Source organism: Ischnura elegans, chromosome 2, assembly GCF_921293095.1.
Source record: "Ischnura elegans chromosome 2, ioIscEleg1.1, whole genome shotgun sequence".
Classification (NCBI taxonomy): Eukaryota; Metazoa; Arthropoda; class Insecta; order Odonata; family Coenagrionidae; genus Ischnura; species Ischnura elegans.
The window spans coordinates 116,285,001-116,309,680 of NC_060247.1; the positions used below are offsets into that span (position 1 = coordinate 116,285,001).

At 38.5% G+C, this 24,680-nt stretch overlaps 1 protein-coding gene across 2 annotated transcripts in view; it reads left to right on the forward strand.

The window, feature by feature from the left end:
* LOC124154466 (sortilin-related receptor-like) overlaps positions 1-24,680 on the forward strand; it is an 81,967-nt gene that overhangs the window by 28,833 nt on the left and 28,454 nt on the right. For both annotated transcript variants that reach the window (XM_046528216.1, XM_046528215.1), the window contains exons 14-15: positions 1,198-1,347; positions 21,938-22,127. In XM_046528216.1, the coding sequence (XP_046384172.1) occupies positions 1,198-1,347; positions 21,938-22,127 (340 nt within the window). The remainder of the gene's footprint in view (positions 1-1,197; positions 1,348-21,937; positions 22,128-24,680) is intronic.

The window sequence follows — 24,680 nt, forward strand, 5'->3', positions numbered from 1 at the left end:
ATACACAGTCACTGTGCCAATCAATTGCCAAAGTTGAGCAATATTCTTCTATACTGGGTTGGCTGTGGAATGGGGTTGTTTATTATTTCATGTTAAGTCATGATTTCAACTATTATTGCCTGAACTAGCCCTGCACCGAATTTGGTGGCAGAAGTTAACCTATAATCTTTGGCATTGCTCCGTGAACAGAATTAGGCAAAATCGATAGGCAGTCGAGTCAGTTAATAAGCCTCCTTTTTATGAGTTGAAAAGAATTTGTTAAGTACTACCTTATCTCAAGCGTATTTACAGAGAATGCTTTATAAATATAACATATGGAGGTTACTGGATTAAAAAGGTTAACTTAGTATCATTGTTAAGGAAACTTTTCCAATTGTGTAAGATATATGGTCTAAGAATGGCAATTTTTCCCACTTTTTACATGACCATGGAATGGGGTAGAATTAACTATTCTATCTTCATATGCATAGCAGGACTCTCTAAGTTTAAACTGTTGCTTTTACTGTTCATCTCTTTTGCATATATTTGCATTTCACTTCCTTTTATCATTCCATCTGAACAAGGGACATGGAAATAAGATGATATATGTATTAGCATTTGAAAATCGGCCAGCTTGTGGGATTGATGGTGATTTAGTGGCGGATCTAGGATACGGACCACAGGGGGCTAAATTGGATACCCAAGATTGGGGTCTATTGCCCCATGGCCCCTCTCTGGATGTTCGATTCGATTTTATCTAGTGTTTGTTTCGACCCAATGGAGGGGGGCTATAGCCCCCTCTATGGGGCGGTCTATAGCCCTCCCAATAGATCCTCAACTGCGGTGATTGGACTCTTGGGATTACCGCATATGCAAATGTACTTTGTTGAAATATAGGAAACTGGTGAGAATTCCAAGGCATTATATTCCTGTATTTCAAAATGCTCAATTTGCATACTAATTACTTTTCAACCGCGGTTGAGGTGAATGACCTAAATAGCATAGTATTTTATATTTTACCTTCCTGGTGAAAAGTACCTTGAACAGTGTATGGCATATCTTTCATTAGTACTTTCTCGTTTCTTCAAGTAGTTTCATTTGCAAGGATGAGTCACGGGTGCCCCTCTCTCATTCAGGTTTAAATGGGATGTGCTTTTTTCCCCCTTGATGTCTTTCGAAATTTAGGCCTTATAGTTTCCTCTATCCTTGTTTCCACAGGGTCCGGCCGATCGTTTTGGTGTTGCTGTGTTCAAGGATAACCTGTATTTGGACGATCGGTTTCAGAATGCCATCTATATGGCCGACAAGGACTTGGGCATTGGCATCACGGCCATTGCTGAGAATTTGACTGAATCATATCACCTAAAGGTTTGTATCATAGCATATTCCTCGAGTGCTAGGTAAATATTAATTTTTAATTCATAAAGGAATTCCAATGACTCTATTTTGCACTTTAACTCTCTCTTATCGAACATCTGCGTGACTTATATCACAATTAAAGAAAATATCCTGTCAATAATTATATATTTTGTTTAATTATTTTTGATTTCTTGAATTCAAATTTTGTAGTAGAAGAATCTACTTAGTATACTTTGTTTCCGGCCATTATATCTTTTTGAACGTTTACACTTGTTTCATTGTCCTGTTATTAATAATTATAAAGCTATTCCTGTTGGTAGTGCTCCACGAATGAGTTCTAGCATAAAATATCACAAAATGTGGTATCATAGCCACTGCCTCGCGTCTAACATGGGGTAAAATTAGCAGTTATCTCATTATTTTTAACATAGTCCCTCTTGTTGTAAAAAATTTCTCACATTTTTTAAAGAAGCCATGAACCTTCAAAGTTGTTGTCTCTAATGTGTCCAATGCAGAGTATATAAAACCAGCTTACTTCAGCTGTCATGGTTTTTTTGTATGTCGCCTCTTTACACGTGTATCCTGTGAATATCCTGTCCCTCTGTTTTTCCTAAAAAGCTTCTTCAATAGTGATCTCGCTTTTTGCTTTCGATAATAATGGCATCTTCAACAGTAATGGACTCTTAGTTGTATTAAGTGTGTGACTTTAATGAACTGTTTATTTGAATGAAACTTTCAACGAGGTTGCCTACGATTGGGGGTAAAGAATGTATGAAAATGTTACAAAATATAAATTTTATCATGCGTGACTGAAACATCCCACAAGTTAACTGCTATGTCTGTGCGTTGGAATAGCACATTCTGCGTTGGATGCCACAGGATTTATTTACTTAAAAATACACTAGAAATAACGGTCTCGAGCCAGGGCTGCATCCTTCTAGCCCGGAAGTTCGTTAGCAACTGTCCTGAACTGTCACTTACTCCTGCTGGACCGGCTGCTATACATAAATGAACATCAAAAAACATCCCGCGAAGCATACATTGCAACTCCTCCTTTCAGTTATGCTGAAACAAAAAATATTCAAAAATAATATGCATGATTATCACTTGTATTTAGCAGTAAATTAAACATCATCTCAGTAACTCAGAAGAAAAAATAAAGTAAAATATACGTGACTTATCGCTTGCAATTAACAGTAAATCCAATCTCACAAACCTAAATCACACCAAATCAATTCATTTACCCGATTCCTCCATTTTACACGTGTCACTAATTCCAGACTTAAACCACCAGTAAGTCATTATTAGAATGCGTACTCCTCCAAGTAACTTGGCACTTTCCTTATTGTGGAGGAAACCCTCACATTGCCCTGTAATTGTCTATGTGGGCCATGGGCCATCACCTGGCCTGGGTCCCACATAGCAGAAGTTTGGTTAGAGTGCTCTTGGGGTGCTTCTCTTGTAGCGGAACAAGAGGCATCTCCAACTCCAGTCGTTGGAGAACCCTAGAAAGCAGCACTGGCATGAAAGTCGTACCACCTGTCATCACTATCCAGGACAATTGCAGAATCTCCTAAGCTCCATCCTTCTCTGTAACTGTGCGGACTTCTATTCTCGCAGTACAGCATCCCCAACTTCAGCCAAAATAGGATCTCTGTAATTTGCCAAGGCAATAGCCTCACTTGTGAGAGGAAATCCTACAGTAGTGCCGGGTACAATAGAAGAATACCAGCTGGTTTAGGTACAGCGGTCACAGCATCACCTGCTGACTCAATGGGAAACCGGCTGAAAATATTTGCATTGCCATGCTGTCTTCCAGGGCGATGAGTCAATTTGTAATTGTAATTTCTCAATAGTAACACGCAATGCAGCATGCGTTGAGTGAATACATCTAAAAATTTCTCTCCCTGCTGGAATATTCGAAGGAGAAGTTTGTTAAAATTAACAATTTCAAAACATCGTCCCACCAAATGCAGCTTAAACTTTTTTCTTCAAATATAATTTATAGCGCCTCCCTATCAATTTATGCATAGTTCCTTTTTCTTCCCATGAGTACCCTGGAGGCAAAAGGATTTGGATTCTCAAGGTAATCATCTCCAACCTGAGATAAGAGAGCACCAACTCCATAGGGTGAAGTATAACATTGTAGTACCAGAGGTATTTTGAGATCGTAGCAATTTATCACTGTGCCCGAGGACATAACTTTCTTTATGTACCTCACACACTTCTTCTCAATCAGTCCAGCTCCGTCCTAGAGCTGCAGTGGAATCTTAGCACTTAAAAATGCCCGATGACATAACCTTCTTTATGTACTCTTCTCTCATTCAGTCCAGCGCCATGGCTCGTTGTAACGCAGTAGTTCATAAAGGGGGAAAAAGCTGCGGCCTTTATAAGAGTTCAATTGCTTCTGATATGTTTATTTTCATATGTGAACCACCTTCTTCCATGCCACCGCAGTGAATTGCAAAAATTTAATATAGGCATTCAAATGTGCCAACAGGGACTAGAAAGTAATTGCACAGCTTTTGGTAACGACGGAAATTATATGTTTGGCGTTTAAAATACCTTAGTTACATATTTTCCCATTATATTACGTAATTATTCAAATATTACGGAATTATTTAAATATTATGGAATAAAAATCATATTTTGAAACTTGCACCAACACCACCGGCGGCCATCTTGTATACCATCCCCTATGAAAAAATTGTATAAACCTGTTTCAAAATTTTATACAATTCATACAATTGCCATGGTAATTGTATAAATTGTATAAAATTTTGAAACAGGTTTATACAATTTTTTCATAGGGGATGTGACCAAAAATCATCGCTAGTTTAGCTACTGAAACTTTTTTACAATCGTAGTTACTGTATTTTGTGACTTTGCGAGTTTACGTGTGCTGTAAAACCGTGTTTTAAAAGCAAATTTACGTTGAAGTACGCTATGGAAGAGAAAAATAATCCGTGTTTCGCAGTGAAGGGTGGCAAAAAGGTATTGGAAGAATACGGTTTCTTCCACAGTTAAATCAACGCCGGATTAAGTTTCAGCATTCAGAATTCCCGGAAAAAGTGGCTCTAAGCTGCACGAAGAGATTTAAGAAGATGTCTTTGTCATCATTAAGCAATATCTGCCTCGCTGACCGTGTAAGTGTAAGTAAATGGAACACCTTTTCTATTCGATAGTAAACCGAGCTGGTGTGTAAACCCTTTCGTATATACTAATACGATTAATGAACCACTAATTTCAATCCAATAAGTATTTAAGGTTATAAAATATTATGTTCTCAGTGTAATTACAATTTAGCATGATCTGTGCTTTGGCGGGCATAGTAAAAATACAATCTATTCAGACCGATTAAGTTGAAATATCAGAGTTCTCGCAGTAGAATCCATTTTGTAAGCAGTCTTTATGATATTGAAGCATTAGTCTCAATATCAATTAACTCTAATATGAAGGGGTTTCCTTGAAAATGAATTGCCATTGGGAATACGCCAAAGATTTATTGTGATTGATAAGCTGTTCAAAACGTAGCCATCAATTTTACTCTCTCCGATAATTATCATTTAGGTATTGATTTATGCCTTAATATGTTTTTCACTAATGCCTTACAGTTGGAAGAGACAGAAAACTACATGAACTAGAAAATTGTGTGAGGCCCTTTGAGAATAAAGATACTAGAATGTCAGGATCAGGACATCCCAGTCTCTCCAGATCGCCCCGTAATTATGAAGGGAAAAACTCTTGAGCTCCTGAAGGAGTATGAAGAGCCCGAGGAGGTGCATATGAAGCATGTCATCCCCGGAAACGGTAACGAGGAGGCTGATGAAGATGCATAATTCGAATCCATTTATGCAAGAGTGCCGTATTCTATGTAACACAAATGAGGCTTCCATTTCTACAGAACAGGAGGTAAAAACTTGAATGAAGTATAGGAGCTAACATGAGCAAAGAAGTGGTTGTTCTCGAGCAATTGCAACTTCTCCAACCAAGATTGAAAAAAAGTCTGTGGCTTTGCCCGACCGTGCCTGTTTGTGATAATGCCTCCAGTGAAAGCTTGGATTTATCATTCTGAGAGTGCCTGGAGTTATTCCTCATACTAGTCAGAGTATGGGTATACTTCTAATGAAAAAATAGTACTTGGATGTAACTTGCAGTCCATTCTGACATTGTCAAAATGTGTTTGTTGCAATGCAAAGAAGGTCAGTTTTTATGTATACCATATTGTAATATAGAAAGATGCCGATGCGATGTTGTGTCCAGGGGCCTAAGTCCGTAACTTGAAATCTCCTTTCTCCGGAGAAACTGTTTTCTACCGTAGTTTTCTCCCGACTGAAGTCTGTAACTTGGCGGAGAAAACATCAGTTCCTGGCCGCTAACGAAAAAACTCTAATTCTCGGTATCGGATAGGAAAAGCAGATAGGTACGAGAAATATTGAATCCGAAGCCGGCGATACCGTGAAGAACCAATAAAAATGCTTTGTTTCAAATAAAAAACGAGCGGGAAATTAAACGATTCTCCCTCGTAATAAGGGCTATTCATTCATCATTAAAGTAAAACTTTCAAATAAATGACATTGATGTATCGAAATTTATTCTTGGTAATGGATAAATCGATTTAAATCCATCGCAGATATATTTTTTCATTATTACACACAAAAGAGTATATTATACCATTGAGAAAGGAGAGACTAAGGGTGCGGTCCAATGAATGCTACTTTCGCTACCGGACGCTACAGACGGAAGTGCTCCGGAGCACCGGTCCATAGGCGCTACGTTCGCTACGAGAATTTCTTTTCGGACCGGTCAGGAGCGAAGTCAAGATGGCGGAAATGAACGAGGGTGGGCAAACTGGGATTATGAAATCGAAGATGTGGTTATAATTGCGAATTGAGGTGACTATGATCATTGAATATTAATAAATATGTTTGAATATCATTAAAATGAATTTTATTTTTCAATATCGAGGCTTCACAAAGTAAAGGAAGAAACTTTGGACCGTATTTCTCACACCAACCCTCGCCTACCCTTCTCAATGAAACTCATTACCCTAGTAAAGGAAAAAGTAGGTACTCTACCGTTTTCCCAGTTGAAACATATTAACTTATAAAGGTTAACGACTATTAAAAAACATTAATCTATTTCATGCATATCCTATTTTTCTTCAGATTTTATTTTATGGTATGAGTAAATTTGTCGATATATGTTCTTACAATACTTTCTTTATATTACATGCCCCTTTTAATAATTTTTGTTGCCTTTTGTATGTAAAGGCTGCTTCCAAAGACATTTGAGTTCATTTTGGGGGAGATACGAGAATGTTTGCGGATATTTAGTTCTTGCTATATATTTATTTAAATCACAATTAAAATTACATCTATTTACTAAGTGCGTCTACTCCGTTACTTCGTAGTCACTGATATAGGAGAAAGGCGTCTACATTCAGCGTCCATCATCTGCAACGTGAGTAAACTCTCCATTGCCTCAGTGCATTCCCTTCGAATTTCCGCCAAAAATTGACTCGCTCCTCCGCTGACCCAAGTTTTCAGGAGAGCGTCTGGAGCTGGTCCGGAGCGAGGCGGGAAACGGGTGTATGACGTTTGCCGTGACGTCACAGCCTAACCTGTAGCGCTCCGTAGCGAATAACGGACCGCTTGGTGGCGCTCCGAAGCATTGGTAGCGTTCAACGGACCGCACCCTAATGCATAATACCGACGCATTTGAATGTTTGAGATGCAGTTATTCTTGTATACAAACGGCCGCTGTATTCATTGATGATATATATTGCATACTTTTTGCACTTCGGATGCTTACTTTCATTGGTTAATGCGTGATGAGTATGGATAAACATAATTAGCAACGTCAGTATTATATGCATTTATACTCGAAAAGCAGAAATACACAATGTTGGATTGGAAAAGGAAAATTATTTTACAATGCAGAAAAGAATCGTAAAGCCAATAACGTTACGGTAAATGTATGAATGTTACTTATTCAATACATTGCAAATACCTACGTGCGAGCAATTATAATTTTTTGGGAGTTGCAAACATATGTTACTATAGTAACATATGTTTGCAACTCCCAAAATTTTATAGTTAAGGAAACACAACAACCTGCCTCGCTACCTTTAAAATTTTCAAATACTGACAGCGCAGAAGAGCGGAAACATGGGGAAAATAGTTTACTAGAGGTTTTTGTACATAAAAAAACAAAGCAAAATTACTCTTACTTCAACATAATTATTGCTCATCATATCACATATAGCACTACAACGCACACATTTCACTAGCAGTCTTTTTGATACTTATAATCAGTATATTCCGAATCAACTGTTTCAATGAAAAACTTGGCTCACAATAAATATAAACCATTATTATGTAACACTAATAAAACATGATAATCGGTTTTCCAATCGCTTTGCACACACTAAAAGATTTTGCACTCCTTAAAGTTCGAAAGGATTCTTCACACCTCACTTTCTACTCATCACTAACGACTTAAAATCAGATTGCGTTATTTCACATTAACATTGCGAAGACAATGAAATGAATAGGCTGAAACAAATTGCCAAACCAGTTATTGTAGCATTAACAAACTTCGAATTTCACTATCACTCGCCATAACCAAAATATGACCAAACAAAAACAAACAACAGCGCAACGAAATGCGTGAAATGTAAACACTGACAAAAGCTCACAATCCTCACAATGAATTGGGAATTGGTAATAGATGCAACACGTAATAAAATCAACCAGAACTTAGAAGCGAAGAAACGAATGAACATTAATAGGCGTTCGATGTATCCCTAAAGTACAACTAGTTCAAATATGAAACATATCCCCTTCGCAATAGTTAGATACCATTGATCGTAATGTATACGGTTGATTCGTAGCCTACGTTATATGCGTATGAAATAATTTCGTCGAAGATGTTACATTCACAACTCACTTCACTCTTTACTTCATCGTCTATATGCAATCAATTCACTACACACACGAGAATTCGAAGACGTAATACGGCAAAATATCCCCTGCCTTAATTCCAAACATGTTTTCAGTGCTAACCTGTGAAATGACGTGGTCCATGTGAAACTGCCTTTACGAACTTCATTGTATTTTACGATATCATTCATAATAATATTTTTATTTGCCGTCATAAAAAATAATGAGAAGAGTGTACACACTGTCACAAATACTGTGAGGCAATGGCACATAAATACTGGACAGAAAGAAAAATACTCATGCAATTGTACATTAGATTCAACAAAAAAGGCATTCAGTAGGAAGATGAAAATATTTTACCTATATAAATACTAGTACCTATCTTCCTACCTACCTCTTCTGGTAGAGAAACATATTATAGTGATACCATGATTAAGAGTAAAACCATTCATGTTACCTTTGACAAAGTGAGTGGCATATATAATGTAGATGACAGAACTAAAAGTGTTGAAGGCTAGAGGCCATGTCATATTTAATTGATTTAATATAGTTGTGGTTTAGACATTCCAATACAATTAATACAGTTAAGGGCAGAATTCAAAAACTTCAATTCAAAAGTCAAAGAACATTCAAATTTCATTCCTCTATTAGAAGCTCATGTAGCACATAGCTCACTTCAAAAGTAATGTCAGATTTGGTTAGTACGATAACACCAGCATTTTTTAATCTGACCAGCACTTCCTCAAAATATCCGCAACACTACGTCCCGGAATGCTGAGATATTTAACTTCATCATTGGTCACCCAATGTTCACAAACAGTTTATTGTTATAACAATAACGTCTGGTGACTTCCTTGATCACTTATTAAATCTCATTCAAGAAACTATAAGACGAAGCGGATTTCACGGAATTATCAAATGTGAAAGTATTTCTTTCTAAACATGGGAAATACGTCCATTTTAGTTCAACGACTTCTTTTTTCATGACTTCAATGTCAGCCACCAGATACCCAACGAAATGTTAGGACGATTGACACTAAAGGCATTTCCAATAAATTTCACGCGACTCGTAAAGAACTGTTAGCGATAAATCCTTAATGTCCGTACATTAAGAGTGATATATATTCGGGACAGAGTCACAAGGTATGAACTTATCACAGGAATTAAAGGATATTTCGCAGCCGCTACAAGAAAGTAAACACAAGCGCTGGGCGCCATATTGAATGTTTTGCATTTTAAGTTTCCCACCAAAGCTCTCACTGAGCATTCACCATCCAGGGAGGGATGTGATCGCCCAGTGAGCGCTGACGTCACAGTCCGCTCACTGATCAAGGAGCGATCACTCCCCCTGAATGCACCCAATCTAAGAAACAAACAAACAAACTAAGAAACAAACAAACAAACTAAGAAACAAACAAACAAACTAAGAAACAAGCAAACAAACTAAGAAACAAACAAACAAACTAAGAAACAAACAAACAAACTAAGCAACAAACAAACAAAGAAACGCGGCGCGGAAGCTTGGCAACACTGTTATCCATAAGGCCCGTACTGTCAACTAAATGTGGAAAACTCTATAGTATAGTTTGTATTTTTGTTTCTTAGTTTGTTTGTTTGTTGCTTAGTTTGTTTGCTTGTTTCTTAGTTTGTTTCTTAGTTTGTTTGTTTGTTTCTTAGTTTGTTTGTTTGTGTCTTAGATTGGGTGCATTCAGGGGGAGTGATCGCTCCTTGATCAGTGAGCGGACTGTGACGTCAGCGCTCACTGAGCGATCACATCCCTCCCTGGATGGTGAATGCTCAGTGAGAGCTTTGGTGGGAAACTTAAAATGCAAAACATTCAATATGGCGCCCAGCGCTTGTGTTTACTTTCTTGTAGCGGCTGCGAAATATCCTTTAATTCCTGTGATAAGTTCATACCTTGTGACTCTGTCCCGAATATATATCACTCTTAATGTACGGACATTAAGGATTTATCGCTAACAGTTCTTTACGAGTCGCGTGAAATTTATTGGAAATGCCTTTAGTGTCAATCGTCCTAACATTTCGTTGGGTATCTGGTGGCTGACATTGAAGTCATGAAAAAAGAAGTCGTTGAACTAAAATGGACGTATTTCCCATGTTTAGAAAGAAATACTTTCACATTTGATAATTCCGTGAAATCCGCTTCGTCTTATAGTTTCTTGAATGAGATTTAATAAGTGATCAAGGAAGTCACCAGACGTTATTGTTATAACAATAAACTGTTTGTGAACATTGGGTGACCAATGATGAAGTTAAATATCTCAGCATTCCGGGACGTAGTGTTGCGGATATTTTGAGGAAGTGCTGGTCAGATTAAAAAATGCTGGTGTTATCGTACTAACCAAATCTGACATTACTTTTGAAGTGAGCTATGTGCTACATGAGCTTCTAATAGAGGAATGAAATTTGAATGTTCTTTGACTTTTGAATTGAAGTTTTTGAATTCTGCCCTTAACTGTATTAATTGTATTGGAATGTCTAAACCACAACTATATTAAATCAATTAAATATGACATGGCCTCTAGCCTTCAACACTTTTAGTTCTGTCATCTACATTATATATGCCACTCACTTTGTCAAAGGTAACATGAATGGTTTTACTCTTAATCATGGTATCACTATAATATGTTTCTCTACCAGAAGAGGTAGGTAGGAAGATAGGTACTAGTATTTATATAGGTAAAATATTTTCATCTTCCTACTGAATGCCTTTTTTGTTGAATCTAATGTACAATTGCATGAGTATTTTTCTTTCTGTCCAGTATTTATGTGCCATTGCCTCACAGTATTTGTGACAGTGTGTACACTCTTCTCATTATTTTTTATGACGGCAAATAAAAATATTATTATGAATGATATCGTAAAATACAATGAAGTTCGTAAAGGCAGTTTCACATGGACCACGTCATTTCACAGGTTAGCACTGAAAACATGTTTGGAATTAAGGCAGGGGATATTTTGCCGTATTACGTCTTCGAATTCTCGCGTGTGTATTAGAAATTCACCGCTTTACACTAGGCAATTTTGATTGTAACTTCATATATACGTCAGCTATTGCGCAATAACGTCCCCCGTGTAAAACGGCCTGAAGCCAATGTTGAAGCAATTCCTTGGTTAACCCAGGAGAAAAATTACTCACGCCTTATTTTTTGACTAACCGGGCAAATGATACCCCGCGATTTGCGTAAATAGATATATTTGAATTAATCTGAGGCCTATGAAACATTAAGGAAGAATTAAAAACGTATTTCAGCTCAAAATCCCTTTTTCAACGAAGACTCCATCTAGACTCTACACCTGGCTTACGACGAAATTCCACCGCAGAATAATATTTTGGCTACCTAATGTATATAAATGCATAAAAATAGGCCTTCTTACAATCGCATTTCATATGCCTACATTACCTATAAGCCATCAAGTTTTCGAAATGTTGTATAATTAATACGGCTGTCCGACTCGACAGTTCTTCAGCATCATTTTGTACTCGCGCCGCCGCTCACCTACTCGGTGAGCGCTTGATCATACCCGGGAGTACGCTCACAAATATGGCGGCCGCTCACTAGTGATCGGGTGGTGAGCGGTCGCATCCAGGGGGAGAGCGGTGGTTCGCTCATGCCCCGTTTACACAACGATCGTCGCGACGTTGATCCGTACGATCGTAACCTCAAAACGTCGTGTAAACGCGCAGAGTTACCATCGTAGGCCTTAGTACCTAACACTGCCGAACTTACGATGGTTAGCGCTAGTGTGCCAAGAAAAAAGAGTTAGGAAATGAAGATCGATGCATATACGATTCTTTCGCGCCGTTGCAATCTTGATACAATAATTGATATTTCATAAATAACTCTAATATGTCAAAGATATAAGGCAACGATTGAAGACATTATTGAGCAGGTAATGGAAGGACGTGATGGTAAAGTTTTTTCTGATGTTCTATTTACCAAGTGATATCGGATATTCTGTACTATACCAGTTTTATGCATTTCTTTATTTACAGGTTAACCCATAACCATGTATCCTTACATTATACTTCACAGATGATGGAAAATAACAAACATGCACAAAATGTTAACCAATTAAATCATTGTTTACAGGATTTCACAATAAAAAAATAAAATTACACGTCTAAAAGTTACCGTCGTAACTCAGTGCTGCCCTCGTTGTGGAATTGTTTCATATAACAACTGAGGATATGACTGCGTGAGGAAATTGAAATCCTGGAAATTAAGAAGCAAATCAATATTAATGTTTTCATGTGCTAAAACTAAAGCTAGACCGAACTTTCGGTAAAACTTTAAAGAATGTAGGATTCATTATGGGATTCTGTCCAAAGTTTAACAATATTTTGCGGTAAAGACAGTAGATATGTCGCTTTGCTACGTTCCAAATTGGAATGGGTATTTTCCATTCATCGACACACGTCGACACAAGTTAACTTGCGTCGGAGTCTAAGTAACAAACGAACAAACTAAGAAACAAACGAACAAACTAAGAAACAAACAAAGAAACTAGGGAACAAACAAACTAAGAAACAAACAAACAAACTAAGAAACAAACAAACTAAGAAACAAAAATACAAACGTCGATAAGATCGTAGTGTCAAGAAACAAACAAACGAACACACTAAGAAACAAACAAACAAACTAAGAAACAAACAAACAAACAAAGAAACAAACAAACAAACAAACTAAGAAACAAAAATACAAACGTCCATAAGATCGTAGTGTAAACGGAGTATTATACTCATAAAAAATGAGCAGCGCCTTCTCACGCCTTCTAACTTTGCTGGCTGTTAGCCGACACAAGAATGAAACCCCAGCACTTCCCCTTTTTTGGATATTAGACACAAAATGAATATAACTACATCAATTAAGAAAAAAATAAAGGTATGTAAGACCCCCGATGCTCTAAGGGGTGTCGCCGATCAATTGGCAGGGATTTTTGAAAGGAAACTCATAGACTACGGAGAGATGATTTTATTCGACTCGTTTACATTCTTCGCTGCCACGACTCGCCGACGACCGCCTCTCAACGGCCCCCCTCCGCTCACCTCCCCTCCTCCTTCTCCATCCTCAGCCATCGTCTTATTCTTTCACCAAGCTCTGCAGTTTCTCACGGGAGAATGGAACAGCCGCAGGATACGCGGGAGTGAAGAGATCCGACTCTTCGCAGAGACAGAAACTTGGGAAGGAATATGAAGGAGAGTGTAGGTGATGGGTTGGGGGCGTGAAAAGGATGGGAACGGAAGTGAGTCTGCTGTTTCTGTCTCTTACAGGTGCTTCTAACAAACTGAGCTATCTTAGTCCCAACGTGGACACAAAATCCTTAGTTTTAACACCAGTTGCAGATTTAGTAAACAAGTCGACCAAGTTATTGTTACTTTGAACATACTCAAAACACACCTTCCCATTTTCTACACAATCTCTTACAAAGTTGTACTTGACCTCCAAATGTTTCAATTTCTCTGAAGCATTTCTATTTTTACTGAAAAAATAGCTCCCTGATTATCAGCAATTATTTTACAAGGGGTTTTAGCAAATCTGGGTTGTCCCAGCTCATCAAGGATTGATGTTAAACACAATTCCTCCTTTGTCGCCGCACAAATTGCAATATACTCCGCTTCGACAATAGATAATGCTACCACATTTTGTTTACGAGTCTGCCGATAAATTACAACTCCAGCAAGCAACACTACATATCCACCGTTAGATTTTCTACAGCACTTATCATTTACCCAATCAGAATCACAATAAATCTCAATGGGTGCATTATTTCTTTCATAGTTCAACTTTAAGCTACAGTTAAGCTTAAGGTATCTCAATATATGTTTAATATTGTCCCAGTCCTTCCTAATTCGGTAATTACACTTTTAACTGATTTTACACACAGCATAAAACAAATCAGGTCTGCTTGATCCAGAAAGGTACAACAAATTACCAACTGCCTTGCGATATAGATATTGGTCACACTCATGACTTTCTTCCTCTGAATCTCCCTCTCCATTTACTTCGAGGGGTGACACATGACTTTTGCAATCTGACATACTATATTCACATAGAATTTGCTTTACATAATAGTATTCATCAATAATGATTTTTCCATCATTAGGTCTCACAATATGCATGGATAACATCTGGTACATACTATTATCAAAGGCCCTGATTTCCAATACACTAGATAATTGTTATTTGGCCCAGTCAACTTTACATTTCTTTCCCCACAATGCCAAATCATCTACATAGACTCCTATTATGAGTTCCTTCTCCCCATCACAATACAAACATGGATCACTTGTCAGTCTCTTAAATTTTAGATCACAAAGTAACTTATCAATATGTTCATACCAGTTTGTTTAAGACCATACATACCCTTATTTAGTTTACAGACATAATTTTGACCTCCCTCCTCAAAGTACGTTGGTTGTTTCATGTATACTTCCTCAAGCAATGGACTGTTCTAATATGCTGAGAGGACATCCACATTCTCTTGAACCCATCCATTTTCCACTGCTGGAGTCATTATATTAACAATGTAATGCTTTTACGTTCAATCACGGGGGAATACGTCTATTTGAAATCTATACCGGGTATTTGGGAGACATCTTGAGCTACTAATTGAGCTTTATATCGTTCAATGGTACCGTCTGGATTTTGCTTAACCTTCAAAACCATTTACAACCTAGAGCATTCTTACCTGCGGGTTTCTTTCAAAGGTACCCTTTCTCTTGAGATTTACCAGTTCCACGCTGTTAGGCTCCATGCTGCTGGGCTTGAAGCACGGCAGGGTGTTGCTGAATATTGTCATTTTGCAACAGGGACAATGCACTAGTTTTGGAATTCTGCTACTACGCTTCAGAGTCACTTCACTTTGCTGTATGCCCACTTGTTATATCTCATCATACTCCCATTCTATTAGCTCACCATGTTCCCTTTATATTCCCAACAGATTCACTTCCTCAGACTCATTCTCTCCTAAACCTTCTTCTTCCCACTCAGTGTCCCCATCATACAGACCATGTACCCTGACTCGATCCTTCGCTTTCTCTCTCATCACGTCTCTTACATATTCCTTAAAAGGAAACTGGTTTTCCTCAAATACCACAATATGTCCAATTACCTCCTTTTCCTTTTTCAAGTGCCAAAGCTATCCCTATATTTCAAGTGCCAAATATATCCCTTCACATGCTGGTCATAACCTAAGAAAACACATTCTTCTGCTCTAGATCCGAATTTTCTTTCACTTTCTACAGCTAGCCAAGCCCTACAAACAAAAACGTTCAATCGCTGTGAATTATTCTCTTCCAGTTTTTCACCAGTCCACAGCTCGAAGGGGTTGAAAATTCTCAGTTTCAGCCTTAAACTGTAAAAATTTACCGAAGGTCTTAGTCTTCTTGGCAAGAAAATACTCTCTCAAATACCTTGAAAAATCATGTGTGAAATTCAATGCATACTGCACACCGCCATTTGAAGTAGGACATATTTTACCCATAAGGTCACTATGTACCATGTCTAATGGATGTTCCAACTTTCTATCACTTTGTATTGGGAATCCTTTTCTAGTCATCTTTCCTCGTATGCATGCTGTGAATTTCTCGTTTTCGTCTTCCTTCACCTCCTTCAGACCAGGTTTCTTATTAATTGCTGCCTCATGAAGGTGCCCAAGACGTTGGTGCCACATATTCCCGGTCCTCAATGCAATGGCTTCCACATCTTCATCGGGATCTGCTGATGTGGTCTCCCTCTCACCGCCACTGCCCCTCTCGATTCTTCTTTGCAGTCTAGCAAATACAGTCCACCTGACTCACGAGCAGTAAATAGAGGTTCGCCGTCGTCGGAGCCGATAGCGCAGTTTTTATGAAATGTAACTCTGATTCCATTATCAGCTGGGCGTTTCACAGAGATCAGGTTGCGCTCTAGTTCGGGTACATAAAGCACTCTGGTCAATCCCAATGTCCAGCCTCCACACGCTTCTTTCAATTTTTAGTTAATAGTTCCAACTCCTTCAAAGTCCGCTCTCCCATTTCCGAAAGCTACATACCCACGCAGTTCCTTGAAGGTGCTGAAAAATTCACGATGTGGCATCATGTAATCTGAAGCTCCCGAGCAGGGCTTTGGCACAGGGCGGGCGAACTGTTGACAGCGTGCGACACAACAGTCTGACGGGCGTCTTCCTGAACTAACGCTATCATTTCGTAAGATAATTTTTGATTAATAAATATTATTGCGTAAAAAATTATTTCATAACTTGTGTAATGTCACTCAGTTGGTATCTTTAATAATAAATAGGAAATATGAAATATGTGTGCTTCCTCTCTCTCACCCATTGACCAATCATGAATCGGCCAATGAAATTTCGTCTCCTCATTTCGAAAGTTTTGATCGTTAGGAAAACATCTACTACTGTGGACCGGTTAGATCTTGTGTTCTCGCGATGTACGGTTTTAGGCGTTGTTTGTATATAGTTGTTGATTCTATTTTAACTTAATTCTCTCTACATCAAGTTTTCAAGCCTGCGTGTGGTGTGTGAAGTGGTTGACAACGTTATATTTTCGAAAAAGTCACGTATATTCAGCCCATTAACGCTTGTATAGTGATCTTGATTTTGCTTACGAATTTTTGTTTTTCAACAATCTCATATTCAGTGCAGTGAAGTGGCCACTGGTAAAGGAATTTTCTTTGTGGTGTTCTTATCCCGTAATTTGTGATGACACTGAGGAATTATAGTTCGCTGTGTGTGTGGGTACGAGGACTTATGCGTACACAAGTGAGGCATAGAGAGATTCTTGTCAGGCTTTCGCCATCCTGTGTATAGTGTTTATTTATATACTAATTCAATTCATTGTATTTGGCAGGTGAGTGACTTTTATGTGAACTTTTATGAAATAAATGGGCATTTGCTTTGCACATGTTGTGATTTTATTTAAATGATATCCCGCATAGTATCCCTACCGCATGCAACACGCAAAGCAAGAATAAAAGTGGAATGGGGACTGGAGGGGAGGGAGTACGGTAGGGGAGGGTGCTAGTTTACGGAAAACGCCCGCAGAATGCGCTGTAGTGGCCCCAGCCGCGTCGTCCGCTACGCTACGCTGTCTACACTTTTTAACATTGTGTGTCACGACTGTGCTCCCGAGTCCATGACCCACGAAGATTTGCCGTAGTTAGAAGTAGGAGTCCTTAAAATACATGCTCTGAATCGGTTTGTGGCCACTTCACTCTTCCTTTTCATTTTCTCCTCGGTTCCTGTTGATTTAAACCCGCTTTTGATTACACTCTCTGGCTACATGACCACGGTTGCCGCAAGCATAGCACCTAGGATTGTCACAGTTTCTGGCAACGTGTCCCCATTTTCCGCATTCAAAACACTTAGACTCACTTGCTTTTATCATCTTATTTCCGTATACGCCACTTCTTCGCATCTTTCCGTTTCCTCCGAAATGTTTTTTCCTCTCGCCTCTGTTATCAGGCTGATTTCTGCTGAATGGATGGCCTTTCGTCGATGTCAATGCTGTCGGTCCTTCCTCTCTCTCAAATTCACAAGAAAATACCGCTACATCCCATCCTTGTCGCCAATGTTATGTCTGTGGGTTGGAATAACACATTCTGCGTCGGACGCGACAAGATTTAATATCTACTTCACAATACACAAGACATAACGGTCGTAAGCCAGGGCTGCATCCTACTAGCCCGGAAGTTTGTCACCAACTGCCCTGAACTGCCACTTACTCCTACTGGACAGGCTGCTATACCCAATGAACATTTAAAGATATCCCGCGAAGCATACATAACAGTTAACTTCAATGAATAACATTTAGAAAATTATCAAACGGACCTCTCTGTTAATCGAGCCATCGAGCCTTGAAATTCTAGACCACTCTGTGACCATGCTTAACTTTCCAAGTTTCTGAATCCGCTTTGAATTTGTGCCGAAACTCATGGTATTAAATATCATTGCCCGCATCAATAAGGATGCAGATACCTGGATAGCATGATGGTCTGTACAGTGCCTTGGGAATATATATATTTTTTCGATTGTTCCTTGTCCACTACCTAAAATTTACGATAATTGCTTGGATTAAACTTATATTTGATTTCAGCGAAACTTATATGATTTCAGCAAATTTTCTTCGCAGAAATGACAACTATGATGATCAATCCAATTTTACTCTTAAGTAGTACTAGCTGTCCCAGCGAACTTCGTTCCGCCTAAAAATCAATGAACAGTTTAGTTACAACATTTATAAATCAAGAGCAGCTGTATCGTTTTAAATCATATATGATTTATCATAATAAATTAAGGATACAGATTAAATAAAACTACTTAAATGAGTATTAAAATTGCTTGTCATTAAGACATTTTCTTTATTGAATCTACATAGGGTGGATAGGAGCACGTTTACGCGTATTTTTTTCAACGAATTTTCTTACGTTTTAACTTAAGACATTTTTGGCATCGTGGTTTTATAAAGCAGTTATTGAAATAAAAATTATACGCATTCTGTTGTTGGCTATTTGTGTTATTAACCGTAAAAAAATGTTTTTAGGCCAAAGTCTGTTGCTTAAACTTGGCCTTTACACGGGGCAGGTTAACGGAACGATACACCGAGGCTTGACTGATAATCAAAATCGTGTAAGAAAAGCCCCTATGAAGCAGCATTGGTATCAAATGACTTTAGGCGCGCCAGTTATAGTATCCCTGTTTGGAAAAATGCACTGCGTAAACGTGCTGCATGCGTAAACGCACATCGGTGTGCCCTACACATTCGGGTTTAATGTCTTTCGTCAAGCACCTCGGGATAAACACAGTTTTTGTTTTGTAATCAGGCGCAAGATAAAGCGGATGAAGCTAAATAAATATAGCGAAGCGAAGCAGTGACGCAGTGAGGGGGTTTTTTGAGGGATAAAAACCCCCAAGAGCTCAGAGAATCTTTTTCTAAAACATTTTGTTACTAATATTAGGGGGCGTATGAGTCACAAACGAAACATATTTAACAATTCATACAGCCGCAAAACCCACCATTTTGAACCATTTATCTTAAAAATGTCTGGGGGAGGGCCCTCACACCTCTCGCTTACCTTGGCGGGTTTTCTATACTCTACAGACCCGCCATGCCAGTATTAGCTGCGCCCAAAACCCCCCTATCCTAAATTCCTAGCTACGCCCTTGAAGCAAGGGAAGAAATAAAGTGGATGGTTTACCGACTCGTAAACATACCACATATAATTGACCATGAGAAAATCATGGGTTTTCATTAGCACATGAGAACAAACGTCACAAAAACTGAAAGACTGACCATGCGTTTTTTTAATCGTTATCACGAATGCAACACGTTTTGGAAATGGAATACGTTTAAGCTCTAAAGGCATATAAGTTGAGATCATGGAATCATCAGAATGAGAACTTCTTCATCTTTGAGTTTTCCTTTGAGTATAGTCGTGTGAATCACATTCACTATCAGTTTTTTTAAATCACCAAACGCGTTCCAATGGATAGATTTGGTTGGTTAACGTTTCGAAAGATCATGAACACAGAGCCTTCCTTTAGCTGTAAATCGTGCCGTGGTAAGCCAGGTAGCAAAACGGGAAAAATCTCAAAATTTCCGAATAAAAAGTTCCCATAGCTCGTCCACCTTGCAAGAAAACTTTTCACTGTGTTGATGTCCGCCCAGGCAGCACAACGTTGTGAGTAGAACCAAATTGTACATAAATTTTCTGTATAATGATGAGAAAACTTGTACGCTAAGAAAAAATATATTCGTATATTTTGGAGAAAAGTTAGAGAAAATCTAAAGAAATCGAAGATAAAGATTTCCTATATACAAAAGAAATCATTTCTCTATAGGCCGCTGTACATGGTTAATTTTCATTCGAATGATCATTTGCATGATCACTCGAAGTAAATTCATTAGCCGGTGAATGATTTCAGCGAATTTTCTGCGCAGAAATGATGCGCACTGTGAATGCGGTGAAGATATTTTTCGGCTGCTACCACTGCTACCAACAGTATAATAAAGGATGTCTTATGCATCTTTTATGATGAATAAGACATTCTTTACGAAATATACAGCTAACGGTTTGAATCATGATGGTTTGAATATACTTACTGAACATTCATGTCAAGTACACATTTGCTCAATCAGAAGATCGCATTCATCAAGGCCTCAGGAGAGATATAATAAGCGAAAATTTGATTTGTAAGATGTTATAGAGGTTAATGGAAATTTAATTTGATAGATGGGTTACTTTGACTAGCTGGGTGGTTGCAAAGAAATTTATCAGCAAATACCCAGAATCAGGAAACAAAACATACCGGCCGAGCACTGAGCACTAATAGATTACGCATTTTTGGATCACCCATTTATCATACGAGTTAAATGAACCTAGCCAATGGTGGGGTGAGAAAGTAATTGCCTTTGAGGATCTTTTTAGGAAATATAAAAAAACGAAAAATATCATCAAGAAAAGTGTCACCGGCAGACTTGATGAGAAAATAAGTCAGTATCTTGAAATTCCTAGTGAAATAATAAAGGCATTGAAATACCTAAATGAGCTGTTGCTTTTTGGAAAAGCTCAAAGAAGGAAACATTTAAAAAAAATTAAGAAGGTGACTATGTAAAAAATAGCCATAAATATTTGTTAAAACACTTATGTTTCGAGTTATTATTTCACAGCTGATGTGAGCCTAGATTTTCTGCATACCCCTATAAGGTGTTTGTCTAATGTTAATGGTTAATTTCATGCTTCCTATGATTCCTTTGGCCAATGGTCATTACAGTAAAATAGTCTTTCCGAAGTTAATAAAAAAGTGGGAATTGTTTGGGCAAGAGCAAATCAATAATCGTAACATTTAACTCAAATTACGGTCTTCGATTAACAGATGCTATTTATTTTAGTCAAAGTAATAGTTATCATAGATATATCCATTAAATGTAAATGTTTACCTATATTTTATGGTAGCTCATTTTTCTTATGGGTTTAGAATTTCAAATAGCATGGTACATTGTTACGATATTTTACGGATGAAACTAAGGATGTAGAATACGATAATACTGTTTACTTCGCTAGTCTTATGAAGTGATTGAAAAGAAAACAGGGTCATTCCGAAAGAGTATACAACGTAATCTGATGGCTAATAGCGATATTTATATTGGAACTCATAAGAATTTAATGCGGAAAGGCGATATCACTATCCGGTTCCTGCTTGTAATTCCCTGGCATACGTCTACGTTTGGAAGTCCGTGACGTCACGCCCGCACGGCAGATTCAGCTGAGACCACCCCCTAATATGCTACATTTACCCCATAATATGCACAGCTTGGCTGCATGCTACGTTTTTTCCCATTTTGGATTGTCATCGGAGGTGCATATGTATTGGACTGTATATTTTCTTGGATATGTTATTCCATCTCCTTCATCATTTCATCCACATTCACTATCGATCAAGCATCTGTTACTTGAAATCTAATTACACCTCTAGGGCTATAGTAAAATCATGTCCAACTGCTAGTTTTCAATGTTCCACAGTGTTGCTTCAAATAGAAGGGTTCTTTTGGGCAATTTGTGAACTAATTGCTCAACAGTTACTCACCTGACATGCCGCTATTGTTTGAACATGAGTTTTGTCCTGTCTTCCAGATCTTTGCTGAAGGTGTGCAGGAGGGAGAGAATTCCTGCTCCCGCAAGCCATCTCCATGTCCGTACATTTGCGTGGGCATGCCGCGGGGTGGTCACAGGTGCCTCTGTCCTGACAGCATGGTTGAGGGCCCTGATGGTGGGTGCCTCTGCCCTGATGGTGAGAAGCCGTATGACAATGGAACGTGCCCTGGTAAGAGTGCACCACCTCCAACTGTTTATATCCAATAATAAAAAAATCACCCCCAGCAAAGGTGTCATGTTTTTATTATTGTCAATGGTGATGGAGTTTTGAAAATAATGAGACCCACAATTTCCCTTTATTCGATTCATTACATACCTGTTTGGCTATTTCGTAGATTTAGTTGATGGCGTCAATGGTCTCTACTTTTATGCTTCTCCTCAGCTTTGTGCATTGGTCTCGTGTCGTTTGTTTCGGATTACTCTCTTATCCGTAATTCTTTCTCTTATTCAAAGGTTCTCCCTTATCAAGTAAATCACTGAATCTCAAATGATAATCCCAACTTTTGGAATGCTGGTGGGAAACTTTTGTATTACTTATTTTAAGCTTCAAATGAATAGCTGAATGGGATAGATTATTTTTGTCATTGTGTATTTATCTTTCCCTTTCGAATTATTTTAATGAATTGTAGGGTCGTCATATCCCTCTCTGACGCGTTTTTTTCGCTAGTCGCGACGCGCGCGGCGTTCAAGTCGAGCGGGTAGTGGGCGGTATTTTGGTGGTCATCTACGAACCACCGTGCATTTCGAGTATCATATTTTTTTGGGCGGGATATAAAAAGGCGCAGAAATGTGTGAATGTGGACAGATGAATGGAAGAAGAGTTAGTAGACGAATATGCATTAGAGTTTTATGACTCGGAGGGAGGCCGACGGAGAGAAAAAAGGACGGAAGAACGAGAGAGTGGAAGGGGTAGCCGCTACTAGACGAGCCGGCCACAGCCGTAACGGGGTTGACTGCTGAATCAGCCACAATGGGAGGAATACACTCCTGGATGCTGAGTGGAGACAAGGCACTTCCCGTGCAACGTCAACGAGTACTATGGACTGTGACAGGAGCAAGGATCCAGTAAGGAGCCGCATCACAGCCTAATTAAGTACTCACGAATCTCCCCATTTCACGAGATCGTCCTGATCAGTGTTCCCTTCCCCTCATCATTGACCAATTCCTTCCGAGTGCGTCTCGCACACACGAACGAGTCTCCGTTACGTGTTTAATTCTTCTATTTTTTGACGAGAAAGTCATATTTGCCTATATTCTGTATCACAATTCTCCTGTTCTGTCGTCTAAAGACTTTTCACATTATCCTGAACGAGGAGCCTGTAATTTTCTTATTGATGATTGCCACCGTATATTTTTGAAGTTGCCAAATTGTAGTATTTTTTAATATTAATTTTTAGTTACATCATATCATTCACCAACTACCCAATCATTATACCTTTCATTATCTTTAGATATTTTGGGAGGCAAGTTATGGATTTATCTAGGAAACTATCGACCTGTATTTATTAAGCCGTAGAATCTAAGCATTGCGAATAAAATCAACTGATTTTGGCGTTTCTTGGTGAAACGATGAAATGTTCACGGTGAAACGAAGCCCAGTAGATTTCCACAACATTTTTATTATTAGTTGTCAACTATTTTCGACGTCTTTACCGTATTTTACATGTACAAGACAAACTTTTTAAGCGGAATAGTTTATAAATTTTTAGAAATCACCAAATGCACTGTTGCACATAACACCAAAATTCTAAATTATATGAATGTATTCAAATGCTCTAATTTTTTATCTTTTGTTTTAAAATCTGACTTCTTCCTTGACAATCCACCTCCCCCCCGACGGTTTTAGCCGACGCTATTCCAAGACAATAGGCGCTGCTATGCTCAACCTGCTAAAGAAAGGAAATCAATGGTGGTGTACGGAGGAACATGAAAAATCATACAAAGCCACCAAATTAATGTTTGTGAATAATGTCATAAGATCCCACCCAGATTTTTCAAAACGCATGTTCCTTCAAATCGATAGTAGTATTTGCGATTTAGGTGCTGTACTGAGTCAAAAGGACGATTCAGGCTATGAAAAAGTAATTTCTTTAATAAGTCGCCCGCTTCGTGGGCCTGGAGATTCTGTATTCCACAACGGAAAAGGAAATGTTAGTTTTATTGTGGTCGGTTGAAAAATTGCGGGCCTTTCTTTTAGATTGAGAATTCACGATAATTACGGATCATAAATCCTCATTTTTTCTGATAAAATACTATCTGAGAACTAGTAGGATAACGAGGTGGGCAATGTCGATCCAAGAGTTTTCATCTGAGATTCAACACTGTGAGGGTAAGCAGAATATCGTCCCTGACTGGCTAAGTAGGCATCCTTGTGGGGAAAATGAATTGGCCGGTAGGGGTGACATGGATTTTATTATTGCAGAAATTAATCTAGGAATTACAGACACGCCGTGGCGAGGAGTGTAGGATTTAAAAAGAGCGCAAATAGAGGATCCTAGAAATTCCCACGTAGCCCGTTTTCTAGAAGAGACGCTACATAGGGATCACCCCCAATACCGGAATATAGTCAGACGAGCAGACAGATTTAAGATCAGTCAAGGGATAGTGCATGTACGAGTTGGTAGGGAGGCCAACTTCAGAATATGGGTGCCGAGAAGGCAAGTTGAGAAATTGATTCCATACGTGCTTACCTCGTACGCTCATTTTGGCAGCCGAAAAATTG